This window comes from Colletotrichum phormii, assembly GCF_030913505.1.
Source record: "Colletotrichum phormii strain CBS 102054 chromosome Unknown BDP81scaffold_21, whole genome shotgun sequence".
NCBI lineage: Eukaryota > Fungi > Ascomycota > Sordariomycetes > Glomerellales > Glomerellaceae > Colletotrichum > Colletotrichum phormii.
The window spans coordinates 33218-59080 of NW_026851463.1; the positions used below are offsets into that span (position 1 = coordinate 33218).

At 54.7% G+C, this 25863-nt stretch overlaps 9 protein-coding genes across 9 annotated transcripts; 3 read left to right on the top strand and 6 right to left on the bottom strand.

The window, feature by feature from the left end:
* Window positions 1-347: 347 nt before the first annotated feature.
* BDP81DRAFT_452988 (uncharacterized protein) lies at window positions 348-884 on the top strand (the record flags this gene model as incomplete). The annotated part of the gene is made up of 1 exon (XM_060592793.1): window positions 348-884. The coding sequence occupies one exon, from the start codon at window positions 348-350 to the stop codon at window positions 882-884; it is 537 nt and encodes a 178-aa protein (XP_060441040.1).
* A 1048-nt stretch (window positions 885-1932) lies between these two features.
* Window positions 1933-2673, top strand: BDP81DRAFT_328824 (S-adenosyl-L-methionine-dependent methyltransferase; the record flags this gene model as incomplete). Its single annotated transcript, XM_060585252.1, has 2 exons — window positions 1933-2133; window positions 2206-2673. The coding sequence occupies 2 exons, from the start codon at window positions 1933-1935 to the stop codon at window positions 2671-2673; spliced, it is 669 nt and encodes a 222-aa protein (XP_060441041.1).
* A 167-nt stretch (window positions 2674-2840) lies between these two features.
* Window positions 2841-4481, bottom strand: BDP81DRAFT_452990 (uncharacterized protein; the record flags this gene model as incomplete). Its single annotated transcript, XM_060592794.1, has 2 exons — window positions 2841-3910; window positions 3992-4481. The coding sequence occupies 2 exons, from the start codon at window positions 4479-4481 to the stop codon at window positions 2841-2843; spliced, it is 1560 nt and encodes a 519-aa protein (XP_060441042.1).
* A 1240-nt stretch (window positions 4482-5721) lies between these two features.
* BDP81DRAFT_328729 (microtubule associated protein) lies at window positions 5722-10313 on the bottom strand (the record flags this gene model as incomplete). The annotated part of the gene is made up of 2 exons (XM_060585242.1): window positions 5722-6894; window positions 6945-10313. The coding sequence occupies 2 exons, from the start codon at window positions 10311-10313 to the stop codon at window positions 5722-5724; spliced, it is 4542 nt and encodes a 1513-aa protein (XP_060441043.1).
* Window positions 10314-11661: 1348 nt separating this feature from the next.
* On the bottom strand, window positions 11662-12281 carry BDP81DRAFT_436046 (uncharacterized protein). The gene is made up of 2 exons (XM_060591096.1): window positions 12009-12281; window positions 11662-11943 (listed from the first exon to the last, which is right to left on the bottom strand). Exons 1-2 carry the CDS (start codon window positions 12097-12099, stop codon window positions 11813-11815), a joined length of 222 nt encoding a protein of 73 aa, XP_060441044.1. The 5' UTR covers window positions 12100-12281; the 3' UTR covers window positions 11662-11812.
* Window positions 12282-14102: 1821 nt separating this feature from the next.
* BDP81DRAFT_328332 (uncharacterized protein) lies at window positions 14103-14990 on the bottom strand (the record flags this gene model as incomplete). The annotated part of the gene is made up of 3 exons (XM_060585207.1): window positions 14103-14200; window positions 14340-14614; window positions 14800-14990. The coding sequence occupies 3 exons, from the start codon at window positions 14988-14990 to the stop codon at window positions 14103-14105; spliced, it is 564 nt and encodes a 187-aa protein (XP_060441045.1).
* Window positions 14991-15032: 42 nt separating this feature from the next.
* BDP81DRAFT_98254 (uncharacterized protein) lies at window positions 15033-15466 on the top strand. Its single transcript, XM_060596548.1, has one exon. It carries the CDS (start codon window positions 15146-15148, stop codon window positions 15398-15400), a length of 255 nt encoding a protein of 84 aa, XP_060441046.1. The 5' UTR covers window positions 15033-15145; the 3' UTR covers window positions 15401-15466.
* Window positions 15467-16398: 932 nt separating this feature from the next.
* On the bottom strand, window positions 16399-17592 carry BDP81DRAFT_328299 (arginase; the record flags this gene model as incomplete). The annotated part of the gene is made up of 3 exons (XM_060585203.1): window positions 16399-16711; window positions 16837-17420; window positions 17509-17592. The coding sequence occupies 3 exons, from the start codon at window positions 17590-17592 to the stop codon at window positions 16399-16401; spliced, it is 981 nt and encodes a 326-aa protein (XP_060441047.1).
* Window positions 17593-22609: 5017 nt separating this feature from the next.
* On the bottom strand, window positions 22610-25120 carry BDP81DRAFT_381590 (capsular associated protein). The gene is made up of 2 exons (XM_060586891.1): window positions 23958-25120; window positions 22610-23869 (listed from the first exon to the last, which is right to left on the bottom strand). Exons 1-2 carry the CDS (start codon window positions 24865-24867, stop codon window positions 22767-22769), a joined length of 2013 nt encoding a protein of 670 aa, XP_060441048.1. The 5' UTR covers window positions 24868-25120; the 3' UTR covers window positions 22610-22766.
* Between the last annotated feature and the right edge of the window lie 743 nt (window positions 25121-25863).

The window sequence follows — 25863 nt, forward strand, 5'->3', positions numbered from 1 at the left end:
GAAGGTTGCCGTGTCGAGTTCCCCAGTAATACAACACTCCAACCCGCACCGGCGCATTAGTCAACCAGACCCGCTCGTCGAACTGGACAGAAACGCCCGATCACCAGCTACCTGCACCAGGTCAGGGGGCTTTTGGATCAGCCCCAAACGCTTCCTGCTTCCACCGCTCTTTCGTGGGACTACCTTGTGTTGTCAAGTGGACGGCGGCTGAGAATATATAAAGCTTTCAAGCCCCTCCTCGACCTCTGTACATTCCTGCAAGTCTTGAAGCACCACAACAACAACCCTTCATCATCAATCGCTAGAAGAAAGAACATCAAACATTCACCCGACCGACAACCGCAAACATGACCTACACTCTGTACGACGCCTCCGTGCCCCTCCTCCTTGCGGGTCTCAACTCGCTCCTTACCATTGTGGCCAAGGCCGAGGCGTACGCCACGGAAAAGTCCATCGACCCCAAGGAGATTCTCGACTGGAAGCTGGCAGACGACATGCTGCCCTTCAGCTTCCAGTACTTTGTCGCGGCCGACTGCGCCATCAAGATCGTCGCCCGCGTGCAGGGCACCGAACCCGAGGCCCTGGGCAGGGACTTTGCCAGCCTCGGTGACTTGCGCCAGCGCGTCGAGCACGCCCTTGCCATCGTCAAGGCCGCCGACCCCAAGACCTTTGAGGCTCGCACCGATGCCCTCGTGCCCCTTGGACTCGGCTTCGGCAAAGGCGAGATGCAGATCAAGGCCCGTGACTACCTCGTCGCTTACGGAATGCCCAACTTCTTCTTCCACATCTCCACGGCCTACGGCATCCTCCGCTCCAAGGGCGTCCAGCTCGGCAAGGGCGACTACCTTACCCCCTTTGCGGCTCCCATCACGCAGCAACAGTAAGGCGCAACCATGGTTTATATTAGGGATTTGGGAGGCTGGAAGTCAGGAGAATCGGGCAACGATGGGCGAGAGAAGCATAATGAGCCGTCACGAGATGGCGGGGCGCCCAGAAGCATCGGGGATCGAACATGTCACGGGTAAACAAAAAGTTGATGAATTAGACGAGCTTGATGACTACTACTGGTACTTGAACACACGCTGAACACACGCTGAACAAACACCCTCGAGTGAAGGCTGCAAGGGCATAAGTGGTGATGAGATAGATACCAGATACCCCCACCATTATTCACTTCCACCAGAGTTCCGGCAAAAGGATTGACAAGCAGAAAAGAGTACTTGAGGAATGTATTAATTGAGAGACTGTACTATGCACCTGGTTCCTGAGATAATAATCACATATGTAGTAACTGGTGAACTTGGTGAGCCGGAGCTGCATCTATCTACCTTGATTGACATCTTGAATTGAGTTGAGTGAACCAACCCCTCACTTGGCAACATTTGTGCTGATTATGTAAGGCACCGAGACATGACCGTTCACCAATTGGAATCTCCAGTTCGAGCTCAGTGCCCCGCCCCCACCATCGTTCGCCTGGTCGCGGTGCTAGAATCGTTTTGACCCCTCCATACGCCAGGTTACAAAGTGAGTCAATTGGATGGCAAACTTATTCGTATTTGCTCTAGCTCGTTCTCTCGCTGTCTTACGGAGGGTATTTGGCCAATACGTACCTCTATTCAAAATATAAATCTCATGTTAGGGGCGGATATCAACAAGCTTTGGATAATGAGAAGAGGCATAACTCGCCGAGTGCACGGGCTAGCGTGAATACGAATAGCGTGAGTTTCTCCGGTACGGTATGGCCAGCGTGTGAGAGGGGTGGGGGTGGTGGGGAGAGCGTGTTTGGTGGTCTCAGTGAGACATGAGTACCTAAATTGATTTCAGACACAGATGAGTGAGCGAGAATTCCATGACAAACTGCCCACATCACCGAATCACTTGAAGCCAATATCATCATCAATTGGATTCTCATACTACACAAGACAGCACCCTATGGCAGACCTCAGCGAGGCCGAGGCCCTGACCACACCCGAGTTCTGGGACCGGCGCTATACAAAGTCGGACGGCTCAAATCCAACCCACGAATGGTTTCGCACATTCAAGGCTCTCGAACCGTTCTTTGAGAAGCACCTCTTTTCCAAGCGTCATCCTAACACCTCCCCGCGTATCATGCACCTCGGATCTGGGGATAGCGTATGTATCTTGTGCCCCTCGCCTCCGGATTCACCTCTAGCCCAACTCTATTGCTCACCATTTCCACCATAGACCATCCCCGCCGACCTCTCGGCACGCGGTTACAAGAACCAGCTCTGCCTAGACTTCTCCACTGTCGTAGTCGACCTCATGAGACAACGACACGCCGACGTGGCCGGCATCGAGTGGCAATGGGCCGACATCCGCGACATGCCCGAAGCCGCGCCGACCGCCTCCGTCGACGTCGCCTTTGATAAGAGCACTCTCGACGCCATGATCCACGGGAGCCCGTGGTCGCCTCCAGACGACGTTCGCGAAAATACGGCCAAGTACCTCAGCGAAGTCCATCGCGCCCTCAAGGACGATGGGGTGTTCCTGTACATCACCTACAGACAGCCTCATTTTATGCGGCCGCTGCTGAATGCCGACAATCTTTGGGTCATGGACATGCATGTCCTCTCCGATGGCGAGAGCGCGTTTGACTACTACGGATTCGTACTGAGGAAGAGGAGGAAGAACGACGCACATGCAGACTCATAGAGAGAGAGAGAGAGAGAGAGAGAGAGAGAGAGTGAGAGAAAAAAAAAACATTGAATACGATCTGTGTGCGCGATACAAGTGACAGATCGGACATATATGCTCGCTTCTTATTGTTACTTACTTTAGCTTAATACTTGAGCCAAGACTTTACGCCAACTCAGACACCCCTATTCATTCGGCCTTCCAAACCCCAAAACTTTGTTCGCCCTCTGGATCAAATCCCTCTCTCCATGCCCATCTCCGGCGCTAACCAACTTTTCCAACCCCATTGCCCGCCTCGCCTCCGACCCTTGGATGGCATCCTCTCCAGGCCTCCCCACGTGCTCGCTCTCCCCCTTTCCGCCGGGGAAGTCCGGCCCTGGCAGACCTTCAAGAAACGCCTCCCGCTGCCTCGCCAAGTACCCGACATTCAGATCCGTCGCTGGACACACAGGCATGTACATGACGCTCGAGTCCCCCTGTCCCCGGTGGACTTTATCGACGGCGTGGATCTGGTCGGCGTGCCAAACGACAAAGTCCCCAGCCTTGATACGCGGAATATGAACCATTGTCGCGTCAAGCTGCAGATGCGGATGCAGCGCCTCGCTGAGCTCCTGCCCGTGTCCCGGCGTCGCCCCTTGTAGCTCGCTACTCATCGCCTCGCCGCCCGTAAACGCCCAATTCTCCTCCCGCAAGAACGCCTCCCCTCCTCCCGCGATGGCCCCGCTACCACTCGCAGAGAGTTCCTTACGTGGCTGGAAGAAAGGCCGCAGGAGGAAGTAGGCGGTCGAGAGCTGCACCAGCGGGTTCACCAACAGAGTCCCCTCCCTCGGCCCACAGGAGCTCAGGCTCAGCCAACCCTGGAACATGCGGAACATGCTGCACGCGCCGGCGCCGTTGTACAAGTCTTGCACGGCCTCGACGCGGGCGCTGACGTGCCACGGGTCGTACCTCTCCCATTCGCCTCGGAAGACGGCGTCGTAGGTCCCGGCCTTGCCGTACCCTTCGCGTTCCCATCTCTCCACCGACCCGCCGTCAATGTGGGGGCCGAGAGCGAACGTTGCGTCACCGGGCTGACGGATGCGAAGGCGGTCGGCGTAGGTCAGAGGCTGCAGAGAGATGGCGGCCGAGGGGGACTTGTTCCAGAGGGAGCGCATGAGGGTCGACTGGACTTTGAGCATGTTGGGGTGCGAGCGGGCTTTGAGTTGCGGGAGGGACCAGTAGAGCTCGTAGACTTGGGGGTTGTCTGCAGGGAAAGCTTTTTCGTAAGGACTTGGTCAGTCATGGATTTGTTTACAGAGAGGGGAGGACTGTGTACATGGACGTGTAGACAGCTTACCTCTTGTGGACGGATTCTTCCTGACATATTCCTCAACCTCCTCTTTATATGCTCTAGCCTCCTTCTCATCAACGACACCACGAACGACAGCGGCGCCACGCTTGCGGATATCGCCCTTCAACCTCTCAATATCGCCCTCCACGTCCTTGCACTCCACGCTCGGGATGATGGCAGGTCCCTTTTCCCGGATCACTTGGTTCTCCTCCCGCAAAGCACGCAGAAGCCGGGCCCAGGACGCGACAACGGCATCCTCGTGACCCGCCATGAGGTCCTCCTTGAGCACACGGAAGCGGTCCGGGAGTGCTTCGCGGGCGGTGCCCGAAAGAGAGACGAAGACGGAGGAGATGTCGCCTTCCTTTTTTGGCGCTGCGGCGCTCATCATCACTGTCCGGCATTGTGATGATGATGATGATGATGATGATGATGATGATGATGGGAGGCGGAGAAGGGTGTGTGTCCGGCCCCGGGACAGGCTGTGGAGACGCAGCATTTTTGGTGATCTGTTGCTGATGGAGATATAGTGGCTTCTTCAAGACGAGTCTCGAAATAGTGGTTTTGAGGGTTTGGGAAAACCAAGGAACTAGATCTCATGTATTGAAATTGTCCAAGCTGGGAGAGAAAGTAAAGGTATAGAAAACGGGAAGTGCTCTCACTTTACAACATGGCCAAATAGGTATGCTATTCGTTGGATATTGACCCCGTCGACCTCGCCAATGATAATAGACTCGACAATCATCAACAGAAGCAGGCCCAATTGGCCTCTTATACCGGACGAGAAGGCCCTCTACCAACACCCACCTCGTCACATCGCCCGCGACGTGGCCGGCCTTCTGAACTTGGTACTGCCGAAAGATCATTCCAGGGAAGCTGGACAGAAACTCGACAATCAAAGGAAAACCCGCGTAGCTTGCCCACACTTGCATCCATAGATCACACACACACACACACACCCCCCCCGGTATCCCCCGCGTTCGAGGCGGACATCCATAACTAGCAAGATCAATGCGGAGCCCCCGGTCTGCCCCGCTCTAGTTAGTCTCGCATGATGACATGCATCGTTCCGTTGTGCTCTCTCCGCGCGTGACCGAATTCGAAATAGCAGTGGGCAGTTGTCAACGACGAGACGGCGGGGATACCTGAGCTGAGATGGGTGGCTCTCGCGCAAAAGTGAAGGCGGAGGGAACCCCGCAAGCAGGTGGAACGGTAAATCCGCGGCCATAGTCTCCCCGCCTCAAAGGCGAGTGGTGCCTTTGGCACTATGTGCCACACTGGACGCCACACCCGAGAAGCCAAACACCACACACTTGGTTGGGAAAACGAGGGCGAATAATGACCTCTTTTGAAGAGGCTTGCAGCTTGTCAATTAGACCGTCAGCCAACGACATCTTACAACTAACCACGTTACAGCACGAATGGCACAAGAGAGTTGTGGTGTAAAATCGTCTGTTCCCGGAAGGCAAGGCTGACAAAAAAAAAAAAAACGCCAGACAGAGAGAGAGAGGCTTTGGTATTAGACTTGTTGTACCCAAAAGGCGGGCCTGTCCGCAAAACTCCTCCAGATCCCCCCAGCAAAGGCCGTTCGTCGCTGAAAATTACAAATGCCGAAGAGGATGGAAATACAAAAACAAAGGAGATGTTGGCCCACACATTCCGGCCTTGGTGTTGGTACAAGAGGTGGAACAATACAAATGAAACCCCCCCGTGACGCAATCTCAGCCGACCTTGCTTCTTCAGCTGTCCCCTAATTGTCCGTTGGACCTGCGTATGCGGTTCACCTCCGTCCTTAGATCACGGTTCTCTGTCTCGAGTCCACCCAGCCGCTGTCTTGCCGCATTACGGTCCTGCGAGCGGCCTTCGCGCTCAGCCTTCAGCTTGTTCTCGAGGTCGCGAAGCTTGAATATCCAGCGGTTGTCTGCTGGGTCTCTCTCCGCCAACGTGGCTTCGAATGGGTTGTGATTAGTTGACCCAGGCGTCGTCACCGCATGGCTGGAGACGCTGCGTGTCATTGTCGATGTTCTCTCACCCTTGCGAGGCTTCCTCTCTCGCTCTCGAGGTCCTGTGGGAATGGACGGCGACGGGCTTCCACTGCCGGGCTCAGTGATAACCGCGCTGGGGTCGTTGGTTGCTGAATAGGCAGCCCGACTCCTGACGTCCTGAGCGGTTCGTAGTGTCGCATTTTCAACCTTGAGTTGGCGGTAAGCGTCCTCGAGGCGCTCCATTCTAGCCTGTTCGTAGGACCCTAGGGATCCGGATGCTATGCTGTTGCGCACAATCGTCTCCAGCCGCTCCAGCTTCTTAGTCCGGATCTCGAGGTTGTTCTCGAGGCTTTGATACTCGCGCCACAGGTCCCGTTCCACGCTCTTGACGCGAGACGAGAACCCGCCCACCATGGTCTCGATCATCTTGATTGCGCCCAGCAGGTTTTTGCTGAATCCGGGCAGCATAGTAGCCACAGCCTCCAGGGAAGGCAGCGCGCGCCCATTGATGAGGCTATTGTCGTGCGCCCAGTCAGTGCCGCAAAGGGCCGAAAGTCGGGTCCACAGTACAAGCAGCAAGTTGTTGCGCTCATTGAGCTGACCCCGGAACGTCGCCTCGAGGTGCGAAATCTTCTTCTTGTCCTGGGTCCGCGAAGATTCAAGCTCCGAGATACGTAGGTCCTGTGTGCTGACAGTCCTCGACACATGCAAGTGTGTCTTTTGGAATGTCTCGAACTGATTCTTCGTCGTTTCATGCGCGTGTCTCTCCTTTTCGAGCTCTGCCCCAAGTTTGCGAGACTCCAGGCCGTGAGACTCGAGCAAGGCGTCGCGCTGCTTAATGATACGATCCTTCTCAACGAGCGATGCCTTGGTTGTGTCCAGCTCGCGAATGGTGTTCTCTAACTCGCGCTGAAGCTTTGCAATCGACTGTGTTTGTTAGTGCCTGTGTCTCTTATGGATGTTGTGGGCCAGCTCACCTTGAGAAGGCTGGATCGTGTCCCGTTAAGATCGCCCAGTGCCTCTCTGAGATTGTTCTCCAACTCCATGAGCCGCTCCTTCCATTCGGTCGCCTCGACTTCGCGTGAGGTGAGATTCTTACGCAACCTCCGAGCCTCGTCTTTGGCCGCCGACATTTCGCGGTTGAGCTCGTTGACGAACTGCGTCACCTCTTCCTTCTCCTGGTTGGAGACCATCTCGTGTTGGCGACGCTCGGTAACGAGACGCTGCTCCAGCTCCTTGATCCTGTCGCGTTCATCGCGCAAGCTCTGCTCGGTATTAGCGAGAGCTGCCTCGAGGTCACCGATGCGGATCTTGTCGCCTTCCTGCTCCTCGCGCAAGAAAGCAATCTCGCCCTGGCTGGATTCTTGTTGTACGCTGAGCCGCTGTGCCTTGTCGTTGGACTCGAGCAGCTTAGATTCGAGCTCCTCTGACTCCTTGTTGGCTTCTGCGAGTTCTTGCTCTAGTTGCTTGATCCTGCCAATCTTGGCTGCTTGTTCGTCCTCCAACCCCACCAGCGCCTCGCTCATTTTGCGCATTTCTTCCTGCAGCGCATCGAAGTTTTCTGTGCGGTCGTTGAGCTCAAACTGCAGCCTTTGTATCACGTCGTTTCGTTGGTCGGCCTCGCCCTCCAATGCATCGATTTCCTCCTGGGCTTCTTTCCGCAGCGATTCGAATTCAGTTTCCATATCCGCCTGCTCCCTGAGTGCTTCGTCCCTCTCGGCCTGCAAAGCCACGAGGTCATTCATGGCATTGTCGAGATCTTCCTGGAGTGTGACGGCGATTTCCTCGGCTTGGCTCTTACCTTCGACTGCATTCTCGAAGTCTGCCATGCATCCCTCTAGCTCCCGTTGGAGCTCTTGGTTCTGTAATTTGATCTCGCTAATCTTGTCGCGCGTCTCGGCAAGCTTGTTCTCCAACTCCTCGCGCTCCAACTCATCAATCTCTGTCATTTGCGTCCTGCTGGCGCTGACTCTCGACATCGACCGGTGGTGCGCGCCGGCGCGGGATGCCGAACGCTCAAGAAGGGAGTCCACCGTTGATGGTGCCGGTCCTCCTCGCCGCTGCGCCATTTTCAGATCCTCAATCTCCTGGTACAAACGCTCCTTTTCACGGTTCCTCGACGTGAGCATAGATGTCTGCGCTCCAACCTCGCGCCTCAGTTCGGCGTTTTCGTGTCGCAATTGCTCACTTTCTCTCCGCAGCTCGTCCACCAACGTACTTGCCGCACTAAAGCCACCATTTGTTTCAAGATCGCCGGATAGACCGGACACAGGGCGACTTGGAGAGACTTGTCTGTGCTTCTTGGTGATGTTGTAAATGTTGGTGGTGTGATGCATGCCACCGTGGCCGCCACTCGCTTCCTGCTTCATGCGGAAGATCTCGTCGCGGAGCTTGCGGTTGTCCTCATCAGACTGCTCGCGTCGAGCCGTCTCCTGCTCGAGAAGGTCCTTCCACACGTCCGCCTCTTCCTGGCTGCCAAGATTGCCGCTGGTCCTCTCGCCTAGCGACCTGACCACCTCGCTGAGCTTACGCTTTTCTGCCTCCTTTGACATGTTCTCGTTCCGAAGCCTCTCCATCTCAGTAATGTATTCTTCGACGCGCTCACGCAAGTATGTCAACTCCTCCTCGCGTTCCTGGGCATCCAGGTTGGAGGAGCTGTCGTTTGACGATCCGCCACTTTTTGCTGTTCCAGGGCGATCCCGATCGTCTTTCAGTTGTTTCTCCAACTCCTTGACCCGCCTTCGCAAGGCCTTGTTATCACGTTGGATGACGGCGAGGCTCGTCTTGAGTTCCACGTTTTCCGAGATCATCTCCTTAACACCCTCTTCGGATAGCTTGTCAAGGCGATCGCTGAGGAACATGACCTTGAGCTTAAGGTCAAAGTTCTCTTTGGACAGACGTTCAATCGTGCTGCTCTGTTCCTTGAGCGTCAGGTTCTTACCCGACCTCGTGGAGGCGCCAAGCGGCATGTCTGAGGGCTTGCGGGGCGTCACGAAGCCGCTCTTGGTCCTATACTCCATAGCCAGTGACTCAGGGACCTGCACATTTCTAACATGCCGGGCGATGACAGTGTCAGTGGGTGCGGTTAGATTCTCCTTGGAAGGTTTCGGCGTAGCCAGTAGGTCTTCGTTCCGGGCCGGTCGGCGCGGCGAGAACCGGTTGTCGTCCTCTTCAAGTGTCTCGAGTTGACTCGGAAGCGACTCGGGCTCGTCCATACCCGAGGCCATGCTACCGATGCTCACAGAGCGCGACAAGATGCTGCTTAGACTGCGGGGCAAGCTTAGCGTGCCGGCGGCACCTCCAGATTGCAGGGCAAAATCGGCGCCAAGATTGGCAGTGCCTTCGCTCTCAAGTTCATCGTGGGTATCGGGGTTGGTGATGAAAGAGGAGACGGAAGATCGCTGGCTGGCGCCCCGGCTACGCAGATACTTTGGCCGCGTGCCGTAGCGGAGGGAGTGGCCGGGCGTGCTACCGGCATCCACAGAGCCCCCTTGAAGGCTGCCGTCGGAGCGCTTGCTTCGTAGGGTCGTCGACACAGATTCGGCAGCAGATTCTGCACGAGATATCGATTGGTCCTCGTCGGTGTCGTCAGCCGGGGCGATTTCCCCCGATTGCTTGTCGGTCCGGTTGCTGGCGCTGGAAATGGCCCTGGAAATTGTTCGCGCGGCGGCGGCGGCGGCGGCGGGTGAGGAGGACATATTTTGCAGGGCAGAAGTTGTATTGGAGACGTCGGCAGAGGCCGAGTCTTGCGGTCGCAGTTCGGAAAGATCGTTGATGGCCAAGTCTTCCTCAGGGGTCGCTTCGAATCTCAGCCTTGGACTGGGGCTGGGACTCGCAGGGGGTTGTCTGGCTGGGGCAGGGGATCTTGAAGAAGCGACGGCGCCATCGAAGAGGTAAGTGTCGTCGGTGCCCTCGTGCGTTATTGTGGGGATCGGGGATACACGAGAGACGAAGCTTGATTCGACGTCCTGGAGATGTGCGCGAACAGCAGACTCAGCCAAAGAATCGCCATGGCAAGAGTCGTCAAAGGTAGGGCCCTCGACGAAGCTGGTGTCCGGTACGGCGGAGGTCTGGGGTCGCGGGGGAGGGAGCATAGATTCGTTTTGGGGTTCGAGATGGATACGGGTGCTGGACGGGGCACTGCGGCCTAGTTCGTGGTTGTGAGTTTGTTCGTCAGGAGAAGGTTTGGTCGGTGTGTTTTGCGACTCGTCAACGGTAGCGCTTCCTGGATGATTGAGGCGCGATGTATCATCATCATCGTCGTTGCCAACGCGGCGAGCGGTAGTAGGGCGGGAGTCGTCGTGATGATTAGGGCGGCTCGAGGGCCGGGTCTCATCATGTTCCATGGTGGGAATTGGCTAGGCGGTTGGGGGGATGCATTCGGCTGGCTGGGGATGTGGTTTTTTCTTTGTCTCGCCCGTCGTTGGTCCTCGAGGGAATGATTGGCGGTTTCGGGAGGGGGCTCGAGCCGGGGGGATGGTGGGCGCTGGAAGGCGTTTCGGAGGTGAAGATGCGCTGGTGATCAATGGTCGGTGAGGGATGAGAGAAGTATTGAGTGAACAAAAACCCGATTGAGCTAAGAAGTGTCAGAGTTTCCCCCTCCTTGTCAGTCGTGAGTCCGTGGTAGCATCAGGATGGAGAGACAGCAACAACAGCAAAGTCAACGTGTCGCACAGAACATGTGCGTGGGCGGGAGGTGGGCGTCGAGGATTGGATGCGGACGAGGACGCCGGACGCGGATGTGCCTTAGCTTCTCATGAATGGAACTGGAAGGCGCCCGGGCGGGCAGAGAAGAAAAGCACGTACCTACCTTGTGGTGTTCCTTCCACCCTTTTTCCCACCTCAAGTCCGCAACCACCAACAACGAAGTACCAGCAAAATTTCTACCGTACGCGCTTACCTATTAAACACAGCACTTTACAAAGATGTAGGTGTCGTGTGATGCTGGAAGAATTAATGTGCTGTAACTAGGTGCACGCTGGGAAGGTAGAAGATCCCAGAGTTGCTTCGGAGTCGGAGCTGGACATCTCAGAAACGAGTAAAGGACGGGATATTGATCCGCAAGAATGAATACCACGAAAACATAAGGCAACCTCTTAGGTAGACACGTAGGTAGATAGGTAGGTGCCTCGATTAGGGGTACCTTACACACCTGGCTCGGCGTTGCGCTTGGTCCCTCTCAAATGATATCTTCCGGTCTTTTCATCCTAAGGTGCCATGCCTGCCTCCTACATGCCTAACATAAGGTCACTAGAGTATGCTTACCTAAGGCGATGGGAAGGTCCAGACCACTGCAGTGCAGGTACCCAGTCTCATTGGGTCAGGTCGTTGCTGTAATTAATCGTTCCCCTCCTCCAAGACTGAACCAAGACTTGGGCGGTATTATTCGATGAACCCAAGCCTCGTGAATTCCTGCGCCTCATCGGCCAATTTTTGGATAGCTCCTCTGACACTGAAGAATGATCTCCAGTCGAAGGTAGGCCACGCTTCAATTAACTAGGTAGATAAAGTCATCTACCGCCTAGTCTGCCGCGTCCGTTGCCAATGTGTTGGCACTAATGAGCTTCAGCTCCAAGACCATAGCAGTCAGGCAACGAATGGCTCATACCAGACGTCAGTAACCTTTCACAATTTCAATATTAGTTCTCACTTCACCGTAGCCACCGACGATGCGCGTCAGTTGCACGTTTGTACTGCCAGTGGACGATAAATTTCAATTGTCACGTATAATGTGGTAACAGAGTGGTAATAGGGAATTCATTAAAAGCTATATGGGAGCTGTGATGTCATGCCCACAATCATCCCTTTGTCGTGAAAAAGCGGTATCGGAACAAGTGTTGTACATTTAGTTGGAAATCTTGGGGTTGACCTTCGATCCGGTCACCTTTTCATAGACTCCACGAGCGCCGTCGGTAATCTTCTCATCCATGCTGGGGGAGAAATCGTGACCGGCCTTCTTGGAGCCCATGTCGAAGGCTATCAAAAGATGTCAGTGAATTTGCGCGAGTGTTTGTGGTGTAGGTCATAGGCATCTAGCTTACCCTTGTCAATAGGATCTTGCTTTTGCTGGCCTGGGGCAGCGGCCGTGTTGCTGGTTGAGCTTCCGGAGGCGAGGTTCTTGAGCTTGTCCATGTTGATGAGTGGTGGTTTGTGATTGATGTGGTGTGGGTGGTTGGTTGAATAGTTGTAGTCGCTGGCGAACGATGGCGTGTGCGTGTATTGTTGCTGAGTATGAAAGGATCTCAAAACAAGAATGAGTGGGAGGAATGCTTGGGCACTTTATACATCTCGTCTCCTTCCATCCCTCTCTCCCGTTCTTCACCTTCACGTTTGGGAGGCAACCAGAGCGGTACCTTACCTGGTAGAGGAAGGACCCCTCCCCCGCTTTCCCCCATCGGCGTCAGACCCTCCATCCCAGTTCCCACCCGTGTCACCGTGGGTCCATGACCTAATCTATGCCCTCACCCCCAAGTTGGCAGCAGATTCCCAGTTCCACCTCCCATTTCTGACACCCAAAGTATGATAAGGAAGCTAACGTTGCGCCAAAGAACCAGAAAGAGACTAAGGTTCCCTACCTACGTCATTCGCCGGCAGTTCCAAAGGCAAGGCACTAAGGTACCACCACCTCACTCACTCGCTCAAGAGAATCCGGATCTTGCATCTTGTCTATCTGTACCTACCTTGCGAATAGGTGCTTTAGGTAGCCGTCTTGCAGAATCTCATCTAACCTCAACTGGACCTTGAACCGGAACCTAAAGATATCACCTGGCACACAGGCACAAGGGATGTAGGCACCACAACTCAAAGGCCAAGCAGTGGAAGTTCAGGGTCCTCACCCATTCCTGCCATGTTGGCTCGATATTCCCCGAGAAAGAAAAAAAAAAACGCCAGTTCAGGACCTGATGCTTGGCAGGCTGAAAGATCGAGTCTGGCTCTCGAGCTAAGGCACCTCACCACATCCCTACGGTGCTGACATTCCCAAGCACTCAAGGTATCTACCCGGCTGAACGGCAACCGCAACGCACGGTGGCACGGTGTCCGGGGATAACAGACACTTACGGTACGATCCATGTTTCCGTCTGTGGCTGTGTGGGTGTAGCTTACTCCGTAGGCTGTAGGTATTCCCGCCAGCTGGCTACGTCATTTCAGCTCAACCTGGGCCTGGGCCCCGATTCACCGACAAGAGCCCCTCCCGTCTTCCCACCTACCTTACCACTTACGCATGCTATCTACCTACCTACCCACGTGCTTCCATCAAAGGAATAATCATGTGACGACAACGATCACGGTGACGAAATGCAGTGTATCTTCAACTCGGCTTGTCTCAGACTACGGCGACCGATCAGATCAGTGTGGGTAAAATGTCCGTGGTCAATTTCCATTAGCAACGAATGTGTGTTTGCATGTTCCACACTACTTGACTTGATGAATGCAGACGAGAAACATCCAAGGGTGAACTGTGTCGGTTCTAGTCCCAGAGCGGACCACGCCTTGAATGTAAGCGCAGTCCGGACACAATGCGGAATGTAGGTACTACTGTCATTCCGTCAAACCTTGCCTTACCATGCTTGCTTGCGCTACCTTATTTGGTTGACATCCACAATTGTCTACTTGTCATCGTCGTGCCCTTCTAAATAGCAACAGCATACCATATCTTATCTACTCATCTTCGTACGCCTTCATTACGCATTTATGTCGTCCAGCTAAAATAAAATAAAAACATAGCTCGTGCGAAAGCTTCGTCCAAAATCCCCAAACGCCTATGTGTGCAAATGCCCAGAAGCAAGGAAGACGGACGACAACCCCCCTTACGGCGACCTTGGCCATTAAATCCATCAAATCATGGGCGAAACTCGTAAATTCGTCTTTAGTTGTTCAACTAGCGATATGCTCATGCTGGCCGACAGGCCTGACGAAGCTGAAAATCGTATATATGTCGGGATATGTCGGACTATGGCAAAAAGAAGTACTCCGGTAAAATGGTTGAGGGTGTTAGACGTTATTCCTCACGAAATGGAATGCGGTCAAAGTATGTACGTTGCGACCTTAGTTAGTATCCATCGTCGACACTAGGCGGCAAATTTGTCAAATGAGAATAATGATTCCCGAGACAACCGTGCCTCAGCCAGGATTCATCACGAGTTGGCAAACACTTGGTAGGCCATGACCATGATCCAAAGCAGGAAGATGGCACCGACAAGCGCAAACGAAAACACCGCCTGCCATGCCTGGCCTACATCACGAACTCGAGTATTAGCATTTCTCCCGTTCACAGGATGTATTTCCAAAATCTGAGCAGAAAAAAGAAAGAGGGGATAGACATCACACCGAAGACATGCAGAAGAAGGACGGGAAGGGGGGGGAGAACGCACATATGCTCTTCTGTTCCAGCCACGCGAGGGTATCCAGACTCTGCCCCGTCGGGCTCCGATTAAACACGGCGAGGTTGCACGTGCTCGAGACGGACCCGTCGGGGCCCCAGAGCTGAATACTCACGACAACAAGGCCGACGAACCATAGTATGAAGAGAATAAAGGCGCCGATCATGACAATGGCCGGGAGGAGACGACGCTGGAAGACTAGCCAGAGGAGGAGGCCGATGAAGAGGATGACGAGGGATGCGACGGTGATGTAGTAGGGAAAGTACCTGCGCGCGGAAGAACGATGGTTCATCATGTTAGCATTGGCTTCGTCTCGCAGAGTTCTTCTCTTGGCCGGAACCCTTCGTCTATTCATGTATTCGTTGAAGCTTGATATGCCATGTGACCAGGCGCATACTGCAAGACGACGGGATGCGAGGGCGAAGTAGAGATAGCAGTGTGAACAACGCACCAGGGAATGGGCAGAAGCAGCTGCTGCTGCGTCTCGATAAAGGACGCAAAAACACCGATGATGAGGCAGGCGGCCACGAGCATGACGAGGATCCAGAGGTTGAGCTGGACGCCGGGCCATTGATAGCGGTGGACGCGTTCGACAACGCGCCTCTCGTAGAGGGAACTGCCCGCCAATGTCGATGCCACCATTGCGCCAGTATTTGCTATTCGCAGCTCGGGTTGTGGATGATGGGTTGATGGTGGTCAGGTATGATCGCGTCGCCTAGGTATTGTGACTGTCGCTGAGATTCGGTACGGATCGCTGGGAGGTGTCTCTACTGTCGGTATTTAATCGATCGTGCTTGATGCTCTCGGTCCCCAGACTAGCGCAATGGGCAGCGTTGGGTACCGTAGGGCTGGGTTATGTTCGTTCGGCGAGGCTGGGCAGGATGCAATCGCCTATGCGCGTGCGGCAATCGCGTCGATTAATTAGGTATTTTGTGTCGAGGGCGAAGGAGGGCTCGTTTCGTCTCGTCGGGTACCAGAGAGTTCGTCCTATTATTGGGGGGGGGCAGGGACGGAAGCAGGAACGGCTTTCTGAGCGCCTTGCAGTCAGGTAGAACTCGACCTAACGCCTGCACGGTACCCAAGGCAAGGTAAGGGTGGTTGCGACGACGGATCGAATGGATGGTGGTGTGTGGGTTGCCCTGGCGTTGGTGCGGCGACTGTTTTGGAGGGTGCCACGTCAAGTCTTTAGCCAAAGTTGCCGTCGGTACCTATTTGCGCCGCAATTGCCGTATGGATAGATGCGTGATTTGAGAAGTCGTCTACGATGTGTAAGGTATGCATGTTGTAGATTTCATCTGCGAGTAGGTAGGTAGGTCCCTTAAGGCAAAGCTCAGATCTGTTTCTATTTGGAAATGGCGATGGCTGGGCGAATGGAAGGTATCGGTGCGGTAAGGTATCCTTACCTGACTCCGTAAACACATCGGTGAGCAGGAAAGTGGGGTCATCCGAGCCCGCATTGGACCTGCCCAGCCAGCCACCCACGGCTCCAGGCCGATTTCCGGGACCCGCGTACCTACTTATTTATGCCCGGGGAAGGCACCCGTCCTCTCCCTGCCGGTTTGCACCCGAACCGCCGCCGCCCTCGCCCTCGCCCTCCCATCACCACGACTTCAGCCTTTCCCTACGTCTTCGTGCCCAAACACACAACACTGGATATTGTCGTTGTGGACTTTCAATTGAGCCACGTGAGCGCACTGCATTCTGATACAAGCGTGGGTCAAAGGACAATGCGAACGACCACCTCACTGGCTACCTTATACTGTGACAAGGAAACGTCGGCTCAAAAGTGTAGTTTGTTGGTATCTGTCTACCTCAACCCCGTTGTCTGACTCCTAGCAAGTTTCCTTTGCTGTTCGGTCTTCTATTGCGCTACGCGCCAAATTCGACTTTGCCTCCGTTTTCCGTTTAGTCTTGAGCATGTTCCTTCCCGTAACCATCGATAGGCAGCTCTCGCGGTTCTCCTTCTGCAAACAAGGTTCTTCTAGAAGTGGAATAACCCTTCTTCCTTGTATGATGTCCTTTTCACCCTGCGCGTGCTAATACAACTGATTCAAAGCAGTGACTCTCCCAAAGCGCACCGCACAAGCGAGCATCCAGCCCTTACCGTCTCGGACGCCGCGCCCTCCTGCTCGGCCGCAAGCGACGGGTTCACCTCAACGAGGTCCAGCGCGACAAGGCTGCCAGTCTCGTGCACACACTCGCAGATGTAGTCGCCCTCCCTCAACGTGAGACCGCCGCGGACCGGCGTGCCCGTCGACGGCGCCCACATGGGGTCCAAGGCGTCAACGTCAAATGACAAGTGGATCGGGGTATCGTTGCCAATGTGCGCCAACGCCATCTCCATGACGCGTCCGATGCCGTATCTTTTGGTAAGAAGCCAAGGTCAGTTACAATTCGAAGGAGAGGAAAAGCGACAAAACTCAGTCCATCGTGACCATGTGACACCAGTCTTTGCAAGGGAAAAGTGCCAAGGGAGAGAGAGACCTACCTGTCAATGTCAAACATGCTGAAAGCCTTGATGCCATTCTCCCGCAGAATCCTCTTTTCGCCGGCATCCACGTCGCGCAGGCCAATGTAGACCAGCTTCTTGATGCTCAGCATGTGCTCATCTTTGAGCCAGCCAAAGTACTCGGGCTTAGACTCCTTGGCCAGCCCCGTGACAAAGGCCACCGGCATGCCGTGGACGTTGCCGCTGTCGCTCGTCTCGGGGGTGTTGATGTCGGCGTGCGCATCGACCCAGATGACGGCAATCTCGCGACCGAGTCTCTCGCGGGTGGCCTTTGCGGAACCGGCAATCGTGCCAATGGCAATGCTGTGGTCGCCGCCGAGGGTCAGGGTCAGGCGGCCGAGGCGCGACTGCTGGTAGACCTGATCGGCGATGCGCTCCGTGACGGAGGACACGGCCTTGGGGTTCTTCATGTTGCGGAAGGGAGGGTCTTCTGCGGGCACGAGGTCGGTGTAGAGGTGCACCTCATCGTCGCCGTGGAGCTTGTAGCCCAGCTCGTCGCGGAGCTGGGTGAGCAGGCCGGATTCGATGAGGGCTTTGGGGGCGGCATCGACGCCTTTCTTACACTGTAGGCGGGGCAAGGGGGTCAGATTTGTTTGCTGCCTTGGAGGGGGGAGAAGAGCCGCGTGAGTAGAGGACGTTGGCGATGCTTACCTGTCCGCCCGAGAAGCCAACAGCAACAACGCCGAGATCCTCGGGGTTGCTGAGGAACTTGGACTTGACCATTGACGTGTTCATGACCATGATTGCGATGCGCCGCGAGTGCGAGCTTTATTGTTGCGGGAGGTGGGAGTAATATGGTGGTAGCGCTGACAATGGTTCAGTGCGAGAAAGATGTACAACACGACAACGTGTGTGAAGAAGATCAAGGTAAGAGATGGAGGTGGAAGAAGAAGAAAAGGGGAAGGAGGAGAGGCAAAGAGGAAGGTAGAAGCTGGGGAGTGTTATATAAAGAAGGAGGAGGAGGAATCTTGAATCAGCAAAATGCGGGCGATCAAGGTATGTTTAACGGCTTTCCGTCACCGGCGACTCCAAGGGCTCCGGGGCCACGAAGTACAGCCATCCATGACCATGGCCACCTCACCTCAGTCATCGGATGGCTAGCGCGCCTAGGTAAGGTAGGCTTCACTGTCAGAGCTAGGCCCCCTCGATCGGGAGCATTCGCGCGCATTCCTGGACGGGGACGGGGTGGTTTGCGGAAAAAGAGACAATAGAAGGTGGGACGGTGTGGTGTAGGAGGAATTGATGGGACGGGAGGTGACGCTACCGGACACAATGGAAGCTTGAGGAACGCAAAGTTGTCTGGTATGTATGGTACCTTGGAGTAAGACAGCCTCAAGAGCCGGCGACGGCGACGGCGACGGCGACGGCAATGACACCAGCGTTGTTCCAGGCTGCGGACCCCTGAACCTCCTCCCTTGGGGCCCTCCACGAGTCCACGGTCCACCCCCGAACATCCCCACCACGGGTAGACCTGCACTTAGGGGAACATCAGTGGACCCCCGGACACTTATGGGGCCCTCCTCTGGCGGCACGGTCGGCGGCGTAGCGCCGCACGATAGCCCAGGTCTTCAAGGCAGAAGCCGCAGAACGGTAGCACCCCCGCCGCACATCGCTGGGGCCCGCTGGAGCCACCGCTGGAGCACCTGCACTTAGGGGTCTGGCGTGCCCGGAGGTGTGCTACTTAACGGCAGGTGACCCGGCGGAAAAACGCGCGAGGCATTATTTAAAGAGGCCCGTCGCCCACGTCCGCTTGTCCACCTCACCTCCCGGGACTTGGTGATATTCCCTAATGGCAGGGCGACGCGATGGCGCATGACAATCTCACACCCGACACACAACCAAGAACCACGGACGGAATCTCGGCCTTTTCGGGATACGGGAGAGAGAGAGAGGGAGAAGAGAAAAAAGAGTTTTTTCTTCTCATTTTTCTCTCTGCTCTTGTTTTTTGTTGAGAAAGAGGGGGTGATGCGGACCACCCTCTCCAAGGCATAGCAAAGTACTGCAGCCATTTCCTCTCCATGAGGTTCTCTTTTCTCCCGTCCCTCGTTGTCAATCAACGAACCTAGGTCTTTGGCTTTTACCTTTGGTACGTTTAGGCATCTTTACTACTGATGAAAGAGAGCCAGGTGTCGATTTTCCGAGGTTCGCACCTTTCTCGCCGCATGTGGTTTACTCGCCTTATCGATCAGTCTTATCTCTTATCAGGCGAAGTGTCCGTAAGGAACCTCTGATACACCCCGAGTATACTCGATTACGTACAATGTGTGCGAGCCCCGAGGTCACAATTGTGCTACTGCGGTTTTGAGGCCCTCCACCCACGAGTCACTCACCACAGCCATTCCATCACGGACCCGCACCGCTGCTGCATCTCATCTCACACCTGAAAGCCTCAGCGACTCGCGTCCGGGCCGGCATCCCTCGACTTGCTCCCTCCCATCCTGATTCTTACCCGTTGGCCTCACCTCAGATTCCTCGTCCCCCATCTGACTACATAAGCATCTACCTGACTACCGTCCCTTGTCACATTTCTGTTATCAATCAGTCCCAGGGTGTGGTCACCGCTGGGCCGCATGACGTCCTTCCAACATCCACTGTCCGGGGCTAGCCCGCCCGCCCGCCCGCCTGTTCAACGAACCCCCGTCCACCAATTCCAAGATACAGATCCGACCAGAGATGACTTGCTTGGGGGGGTTCTGGACTCTGGAGGCTTGGAAATGGGTTTCACCCTCAAGGTAAGCATGCTGACACTCTCACCCGCCAGCTCCATAACCCAAACTCGCGCTTGAGTTGCAAAAACTCGTGGATGTTGAAGGGGGAGCTTCTACAACCGCTGAGATCTCTCATGGTAGAGTAAATTGCTTTATGCCCTATGTTCCTTCGTAAAGGGTTATCTAAATTTTCCTTGACGGAGGAGCAGAGAGCTTAAAGCAATTGATTTTACTACGAGAGACCTTAGTGCTTATAAAAGCTTCTTCTTTACTATTCACTTGTTAATTTAAGTAACGTGGTTGATAAGCGAGTGGATCAGACAAGCGAGTGGATCAGCCGACCGCGACCACAGCACATTTGCGACCGATACGCAGCACTAAGAAAAGTAATTCAATTGAAACTATTTAAGATCCTCTTCTTCAGACATTTCTTCAGCAAATTGACATGTTCGTGCATTATGACCAGTGTTCCCACAGACGCCACATCGCCGTTGGCCCGTCTCGGTCCTCGGTCGGCGACCACTACTCCGGCGTGTTTCCTCCTCGATCTGAGCTGTTGCTTCTCTCTGCGACTGAAGGTCCTCAGCCTCAGCTATAGTAAGACTTCCTCCTTGTCTGAGACGTGTTTTCTTAGCCCTCCGGCGCCGGCTTAGTAGGTTGTTTTCCTCACGAAGGATTTTGTTCTCAGACCTTAATAACGCAATCTGGTGCATAAATCCACGCGCCCCCTTTGATAGATGCTCAACAGCTTCAATAATTGAAGTTGGTGAGCTATTCTGATGGCGGGAGATCCTCCTTTTGATGAGTTCAGACTGAGAAGATGCTTCTGTTGGGTTGTTTGGCGTCTGAGAAGTCCACGCAGGGGGTGTTGTTGGGAGGGATCCTGGAGGTGTTGGAGTGTGTAACCTGATATCAAGCTTTGAAAGCACACTTTCGGCACTCAAAGGGACAAGCCCAGCCCCTCTGAAACCTCCCTGAATGTTCTTTTCCGTAATAGCTTGGGCAAAAGCCTCGCGAAACGCAGGGAAGAAGTCTTCCTTTGTAATATGCGTATTACCCCGGCGCATCTTATCCTCAATTTGTCGACCATAAGCCGTCTTTAGTGGCCCAAAGCACCCAACGTCTAAGGGCTGAAGCAGATGAGACGAATGGGCCGGCATACAGAGTGTGACGATATTGTTTTCCTTGTAATATATCTCGAAGTCGGCAGCGTGGTGACTTTCATGCCCATCGACGACGAGGAGGCGATAACTGCCAGTTGCACGCAGTTTTGTATGCCGATCAAAGTGCTGGAGCCAATCTAGGCCTCTTTCGTTTGTTGTCCATCCGTTGTCAGACGTTGCAATGACCCAGTCGCGTGGGAGATTGGTTTCCGTGTACCAGGTGGAGAGGTGATATTGGCCTGCAACGATGATATACGGCGGGACGCTGTAGCCCGACGAACTAATGGCCTGAATGACTGTAACCCATTCACGGTCACCAGGCTGCATCATTTTCGTGTTTGAACGCCTTTCGGCGCTCGTGACGACCATCCCAGATGCAATCTGGCCCATCATAAACCCAGTCTCATCAAAGTTATAGATATCAGAGTCCACAATACCATATTTCGCGATTGTGTTCGCCATAAGGCGAAACCACGCGTTTATGGCGTTTGGATCTTCGCATTGGGCCCTCTTGTAGTCGTACTTGCGAAAAAAGCGCGTCTGGAGCTGTGGTTGTCGCTTGACGAAGTTCGAAGCCCAGCGCTTCCCAACTGGGGGCGCGTTGCGGTCGGCGAGCAGTCGATTAGCCATTTCTTCCACACCTCTAATGCGGGGAGGGAATGATCGGGAATCTAGGTCGAGAATATACTCAACTAGCTTCTCTTCTTCAAGCGTAGTCAAATTCCGCGATCTAGGCATAGTGTCGCGTCGTGATAACTTTCCCCTTAGACGATGGCGTAAGGTTGAGAAGGGTACTGAGTAGATCCGGGATGCCGCTCGGATACTAAGATTTGGTGTCGTTTTGATAGCCTGAACCGCTAAGGTTAGCTGGCCTTCATTACTTTGTGATGACATGCTTGGTTGTGGCGTAACGCCTATGAAGGGTGGAAGATATGTTGGTCGCGGTCGGCTGATCCACTCGCTTGTCTGATCCACTCGCTTATCAACCACGTTAGCTATTTTGTACTGTTCTCGATTTTTAATAAATAATAAATACTTCCAATGTTTTCAAATCATTATCACAATTTTCAGAATACTTCATATCAATATTCCCATTGGCATTTATTCTAAAATAGAGGTACGGAAGCATAGAAGCCGAACAAGAGCTCGTCTGATTGTCTCCGTCGTCTCTTTTCCCGATGATACCCCTCACCCGAGGAAAGCAAGGACGCTCCCTGACTCTACGTAAAAGAGGCGCACTTTCTCGTCTCGAAATTGCCTTATCATCGCGTAATCGTCTGCCCTAAACCATCACTCGGGGGGAGAGGGGGCGGGGAGGGGGGGGGGGCGGGGCGGGCTGGACTTGATTATGACTCGTAGTTCGTCTCCAATCCTCCCCCCATGTGTCTGGTGAAAGTGATCAAATGACTTTACTTTGCTGTACACGGACCCGTCTGGTGAGCTTGCCGACGACGACTGAGAGAAGCAAGAGGAGAAGAATCAAGAGATCATTACTCAATGCCTACCTCGCTCGGCTTCGCCTACAAAGGGCAATCGGCGGCAGACGTCGTCTTCGGTCTGCGGGATTGCCTTCCGAAGACCGTGCCATTCCTCTTTTACGCCATGTAGTACGTGGTCGGAAACCTACGTCGAGCACGTTTACAACATCCAACATCACCCTCACAGTCATATATGCGCATGGCACTTTGATGCGCCGCTAAACATGGTTGTGATAGGTACTGGTCGTCATGCAGGCACACATGGCCTATGTGTATAACTAGAATGATGCCGATCTCGCGCTTCCTCATTCTCCCGTTCGAGGGAGTCCCAGGAGGATCCGTAGACAAAAGTCTCAAAACAGCCAAAAAGCTGACAGGTAGGGGGTAGGAGGGGGGGGGGGGGGGGGGGGGGCCCTTGCGATTTACACCAAAAACTCCCCGAGGAGACGAAAAGGAGAAGAAATCGAGAAAAAAATAACGCCATGCCTTTTTGAGTTCCCATATCCCGCGGTGTGGTATCCATGCGACGAACAACAACCCTGTTGCCAGGCCTCACGCTCTTAAGTAGATGTCTGCTCCGCCAGCAAGTCATGCACCCAGCCCATCCTCTCTCTTCTCTCGTCCGTGACGCGTGCGTACTCAAGAAGCAACCGCAGAGTGTAAATCTGCATGTCTTCCTTGCGCAGCGCCTTCTCGGCCCACGCCTTACCGTCCATGGCAATCTTCTCCGCCTCGGCGTCATGGCCCGGTCTCTCGTCACCGTACCCCATAAAGTATTCCATGATGCCGTAATATTCGTTGTACCTCGTGTCCATCGGCACAAAATGCTTCCATGCCACGAGACGGCTGTCGTGCCATTCCCGCCAAAGCGTTGACTTGATGGGGAGACTCGTGCTGCCCAGAAATGCGAGGTACCGGCCCGAAAAGCTATTGCCGTCGACGTCGGGGAGGTACTTGTTGTCGTACATCTCCCAGAGCATGACGCCCTCGGCGATGTTGAAGTGGGGGCTCGTGTAGTTGCACGTTCCGGCCTTGCCCTCGGGCTCGCACATGAGATCCGTGAACCCGACATTGGCCCACGACTTGATCCAGTCGCCCAGCCCACCCACCGCCTGCGCTGCGAGGTTGTACATCTTATCGGGCAGGGAAAAGTTGATGGGGTCCATCGTGCCGTCTTCGGCGCCCGTAACCTTGGTCGCGTTGTTCATGGCCACGAACCGGTGGCGCTGGAACCCTTGCCAGTTATCCACGCGGTTGCGCCCACCCGTTGCGACGCCGCGCCAGAGCGCCGAGTCCTTCTTCTTGCTCCAGGGGCCCCCGTGGTACCCACCGCCGCTGAATCTCTCTTCCTCCGTCCAGTACATGGCCGCAGGAAGGAGAATCTCGTTGTTGACAGCTAGTTTGGAACCACCAAACATTGGGAACAGCAGAGGCGTGGCAGCTGTACTGAGGGGCTCGATGAATATGCCATTGAGGCCTTGCAGGTCGGGCTGGTGACAGATATGGGTCGAGAGTGTGTAGTTGGAGACAAAGCCGTCGCGCATGTGCGGTTTGGCATACTTTGTCGAGACGGCGGGGGCATGGTCAAACGTTCTTTGCGTCTGTGCCAGTCGAGCAGGGCTATCGGGAGGGCACCCACGGCGGGCAATGAGCCAGTATTGTTCTAAAGACGGGCGTCAGTATCAGGGTGTAGTTCGTCCCATGAAAAGGAACAGGTGGCGGGGTAAAGGAGAAGTTGGCAGGGCACATACTCGTGACTTTGTCCCAGTGCTTGCTCTTGACCTTGACGTTGCGGTCGAGCTCCTTTTTGTTGCTAGGCAGGGCCTGGAATGTGTTCATGACCTTTTTCGGCTCGGGCATCCCTTCCGTCAGGGCGGCGTCTCTCAAATGCTGCTCCATATCCTCAAACGGCACCACCATGCGCGGCTCGTCCATCGGATTCAGGGCAATGTCCATGTCGGGTAGCAGGTGCTCGATCGTTTTAAGCATGTTTGTCCAGTGGACGGTCCAGAACCAGTCGCTAATACGGGTGGCTCGTCCCTTGCGCACCTTGATAACCATCTCCCATTCGGCCGCCTCTTTTCGGATGCGTGATGGCTCGAGGCCCCAAAATGGTTGAAGATCGTGGTAGATTTGGTCGAAAAAGTCTTCCACAATGACAGCCTTGCGGTCCTGGGCAAATTGAAACCACGCGTCAAAGCCCGGCGGAGGGTGGCGACCACGTCGCTCGCGATAGGCCTTGGCCGCGGCGGGCAGCGTCTTGGATTCCTTCTCCAGCAACTTGGTAAACGTTTCGTCGGCCTCTTTGATCAAACCATCTATAGGGTGTCCTTTTGACGGGTCGATGCCGCCTTCGGACTTGGTATCTCCTGCTGATGGAGGTTTAGCTGCCGACGACGCTGGTTTGTCTTTCGGAGGTATCGGTGTCGCCTCGGGTTGAACGGGCGGCTTTTCGGCACCATCAGCCTTTGCCGGAGGCACCGCGTCTGGTGTTTGCGGATGTTGCTGTGGCTTCTCTGGTTGAAGCTGTGTCAGAGGTTCTCTTGGGTATCGGGGGTCGAAGTAGTAGAAGAGAGCCACGAAAAAGATGACGACGGCGGCGTAACGGAGGAAGCTTGAAGGCCGCCGGGGCGGGAATGATGGTGAAATGAGCTTCACCATGGTGTATGGTGGTCGCGGGATCGCGGGAAAGTTTCGAGAGGTTGGATATCGTCGCAAGTCGGTCCGCAGGGGATGACGGAACCGAGTGGAAGGATGGTTCGGATATCGGATGAAGGAGGCCTGGCGGCTGGCTCAGCCAGGCCAGTCCAACTGGCGAGCGGTAGTGCAAGACTGAGATCGAGAAGAGGTCGACGAGCGGAGAGCAGAAGCTTGGTTGTCGGCCGGTCGGTCGGTCGGTCGGTCGGTCGGTCGGGTTCTGTGACACGATTCAAGATGGTGATCCGGGGGTTCCAAGGGCCCAACGGTGCGAAGCTCTGCCCCGTACAGACAATTCGAACACGGGAGATTAAAAAGAAGAAGAAACCGACCGAGTCAGAGGGGATTGAATGGAGGAAGAAGAAAGGTAAGGAATGACAGAAGAAGAAGAAGAAGAAGAAGAAGAAGAAGAAGAAGCTTGGCTGCTGAAGGGGGAAGACGGGCGGCTGATCAGAACAGTGCCATTGAAGGAGGAGTGAAGGTCGAAAAGGTCGAGATTGGACGTCGCAACAGGGAAATGGCGGCTTCGCGCAAAGGACTGGTTCGCGGGGACGTCAGTGCCAACGGACGATGAATGGAGGCAGACTGGACCAAGATACTGGGGCAGTGGGTGTTTGCTCGGATAGGGATGTGGGATGCGGGATGCGGCATGTAGTGCGCGGAGTACGGCAGCTGGGAATGAGCAGTGACAGCAAAGTGAGATGGGCGAACGTGGAGATGCTGATCTGAGGTTAGGTATGGGGCAAGGTAGCAGCTACCTATGATGTCTGAGGCAGGTGGATGGATGGACGGTATTACGGAGTGACCGTACTGTATATGTGGACTGCGGAATTGGAGGTGTGGATATCCTTGAGGTTGGATGGGATGGGATGGGATGAGACGGACGGGATACGGCAGGACGGGAACGATGAGGGATCCAGGTCAATCAGAGGAAGCTGGATTGCTGGAGAAGTTGATGGC

Coding starts and splice junctions, on each gene's coding strand:
- BDP81DRAFT_436046 (XM_060591096.1), bottom strand. CDS start 12,099: ATGGACAAGCTCAAGAACCTCGCCTCCGGAAGCTCAACCAGCAACACG. Junction 11,944..12,008: donor GCAAGATCCTATTGACAAGG/GTAAGCTAGATG, acceptor ATCTTTTGATAG/CCTTCGACATGGGCTCCAAG.
- BDP81DRAFT_98254 (XM_060596548.1), top strand. CDS start 15,146: ATGCTCTCGGTCCCCAGACTAGCGCAATGGGCAGCGTTGGGTACCGTA.
- BDP81DRAFT_381590 (XM_060586891.1), bottom strand. CDS start 24,867: ATGGTGAAGCTCATTTCACCATCATTCCCGCCCCGGCGGCCTTCAAGC. Junction 23,870..23,957: donor GCACTGGGACAAAGTCACGA/GTATGTGCCCTG, acceptor GCCCGTCTTTAG/AACAATACTGGCTCATTGCC.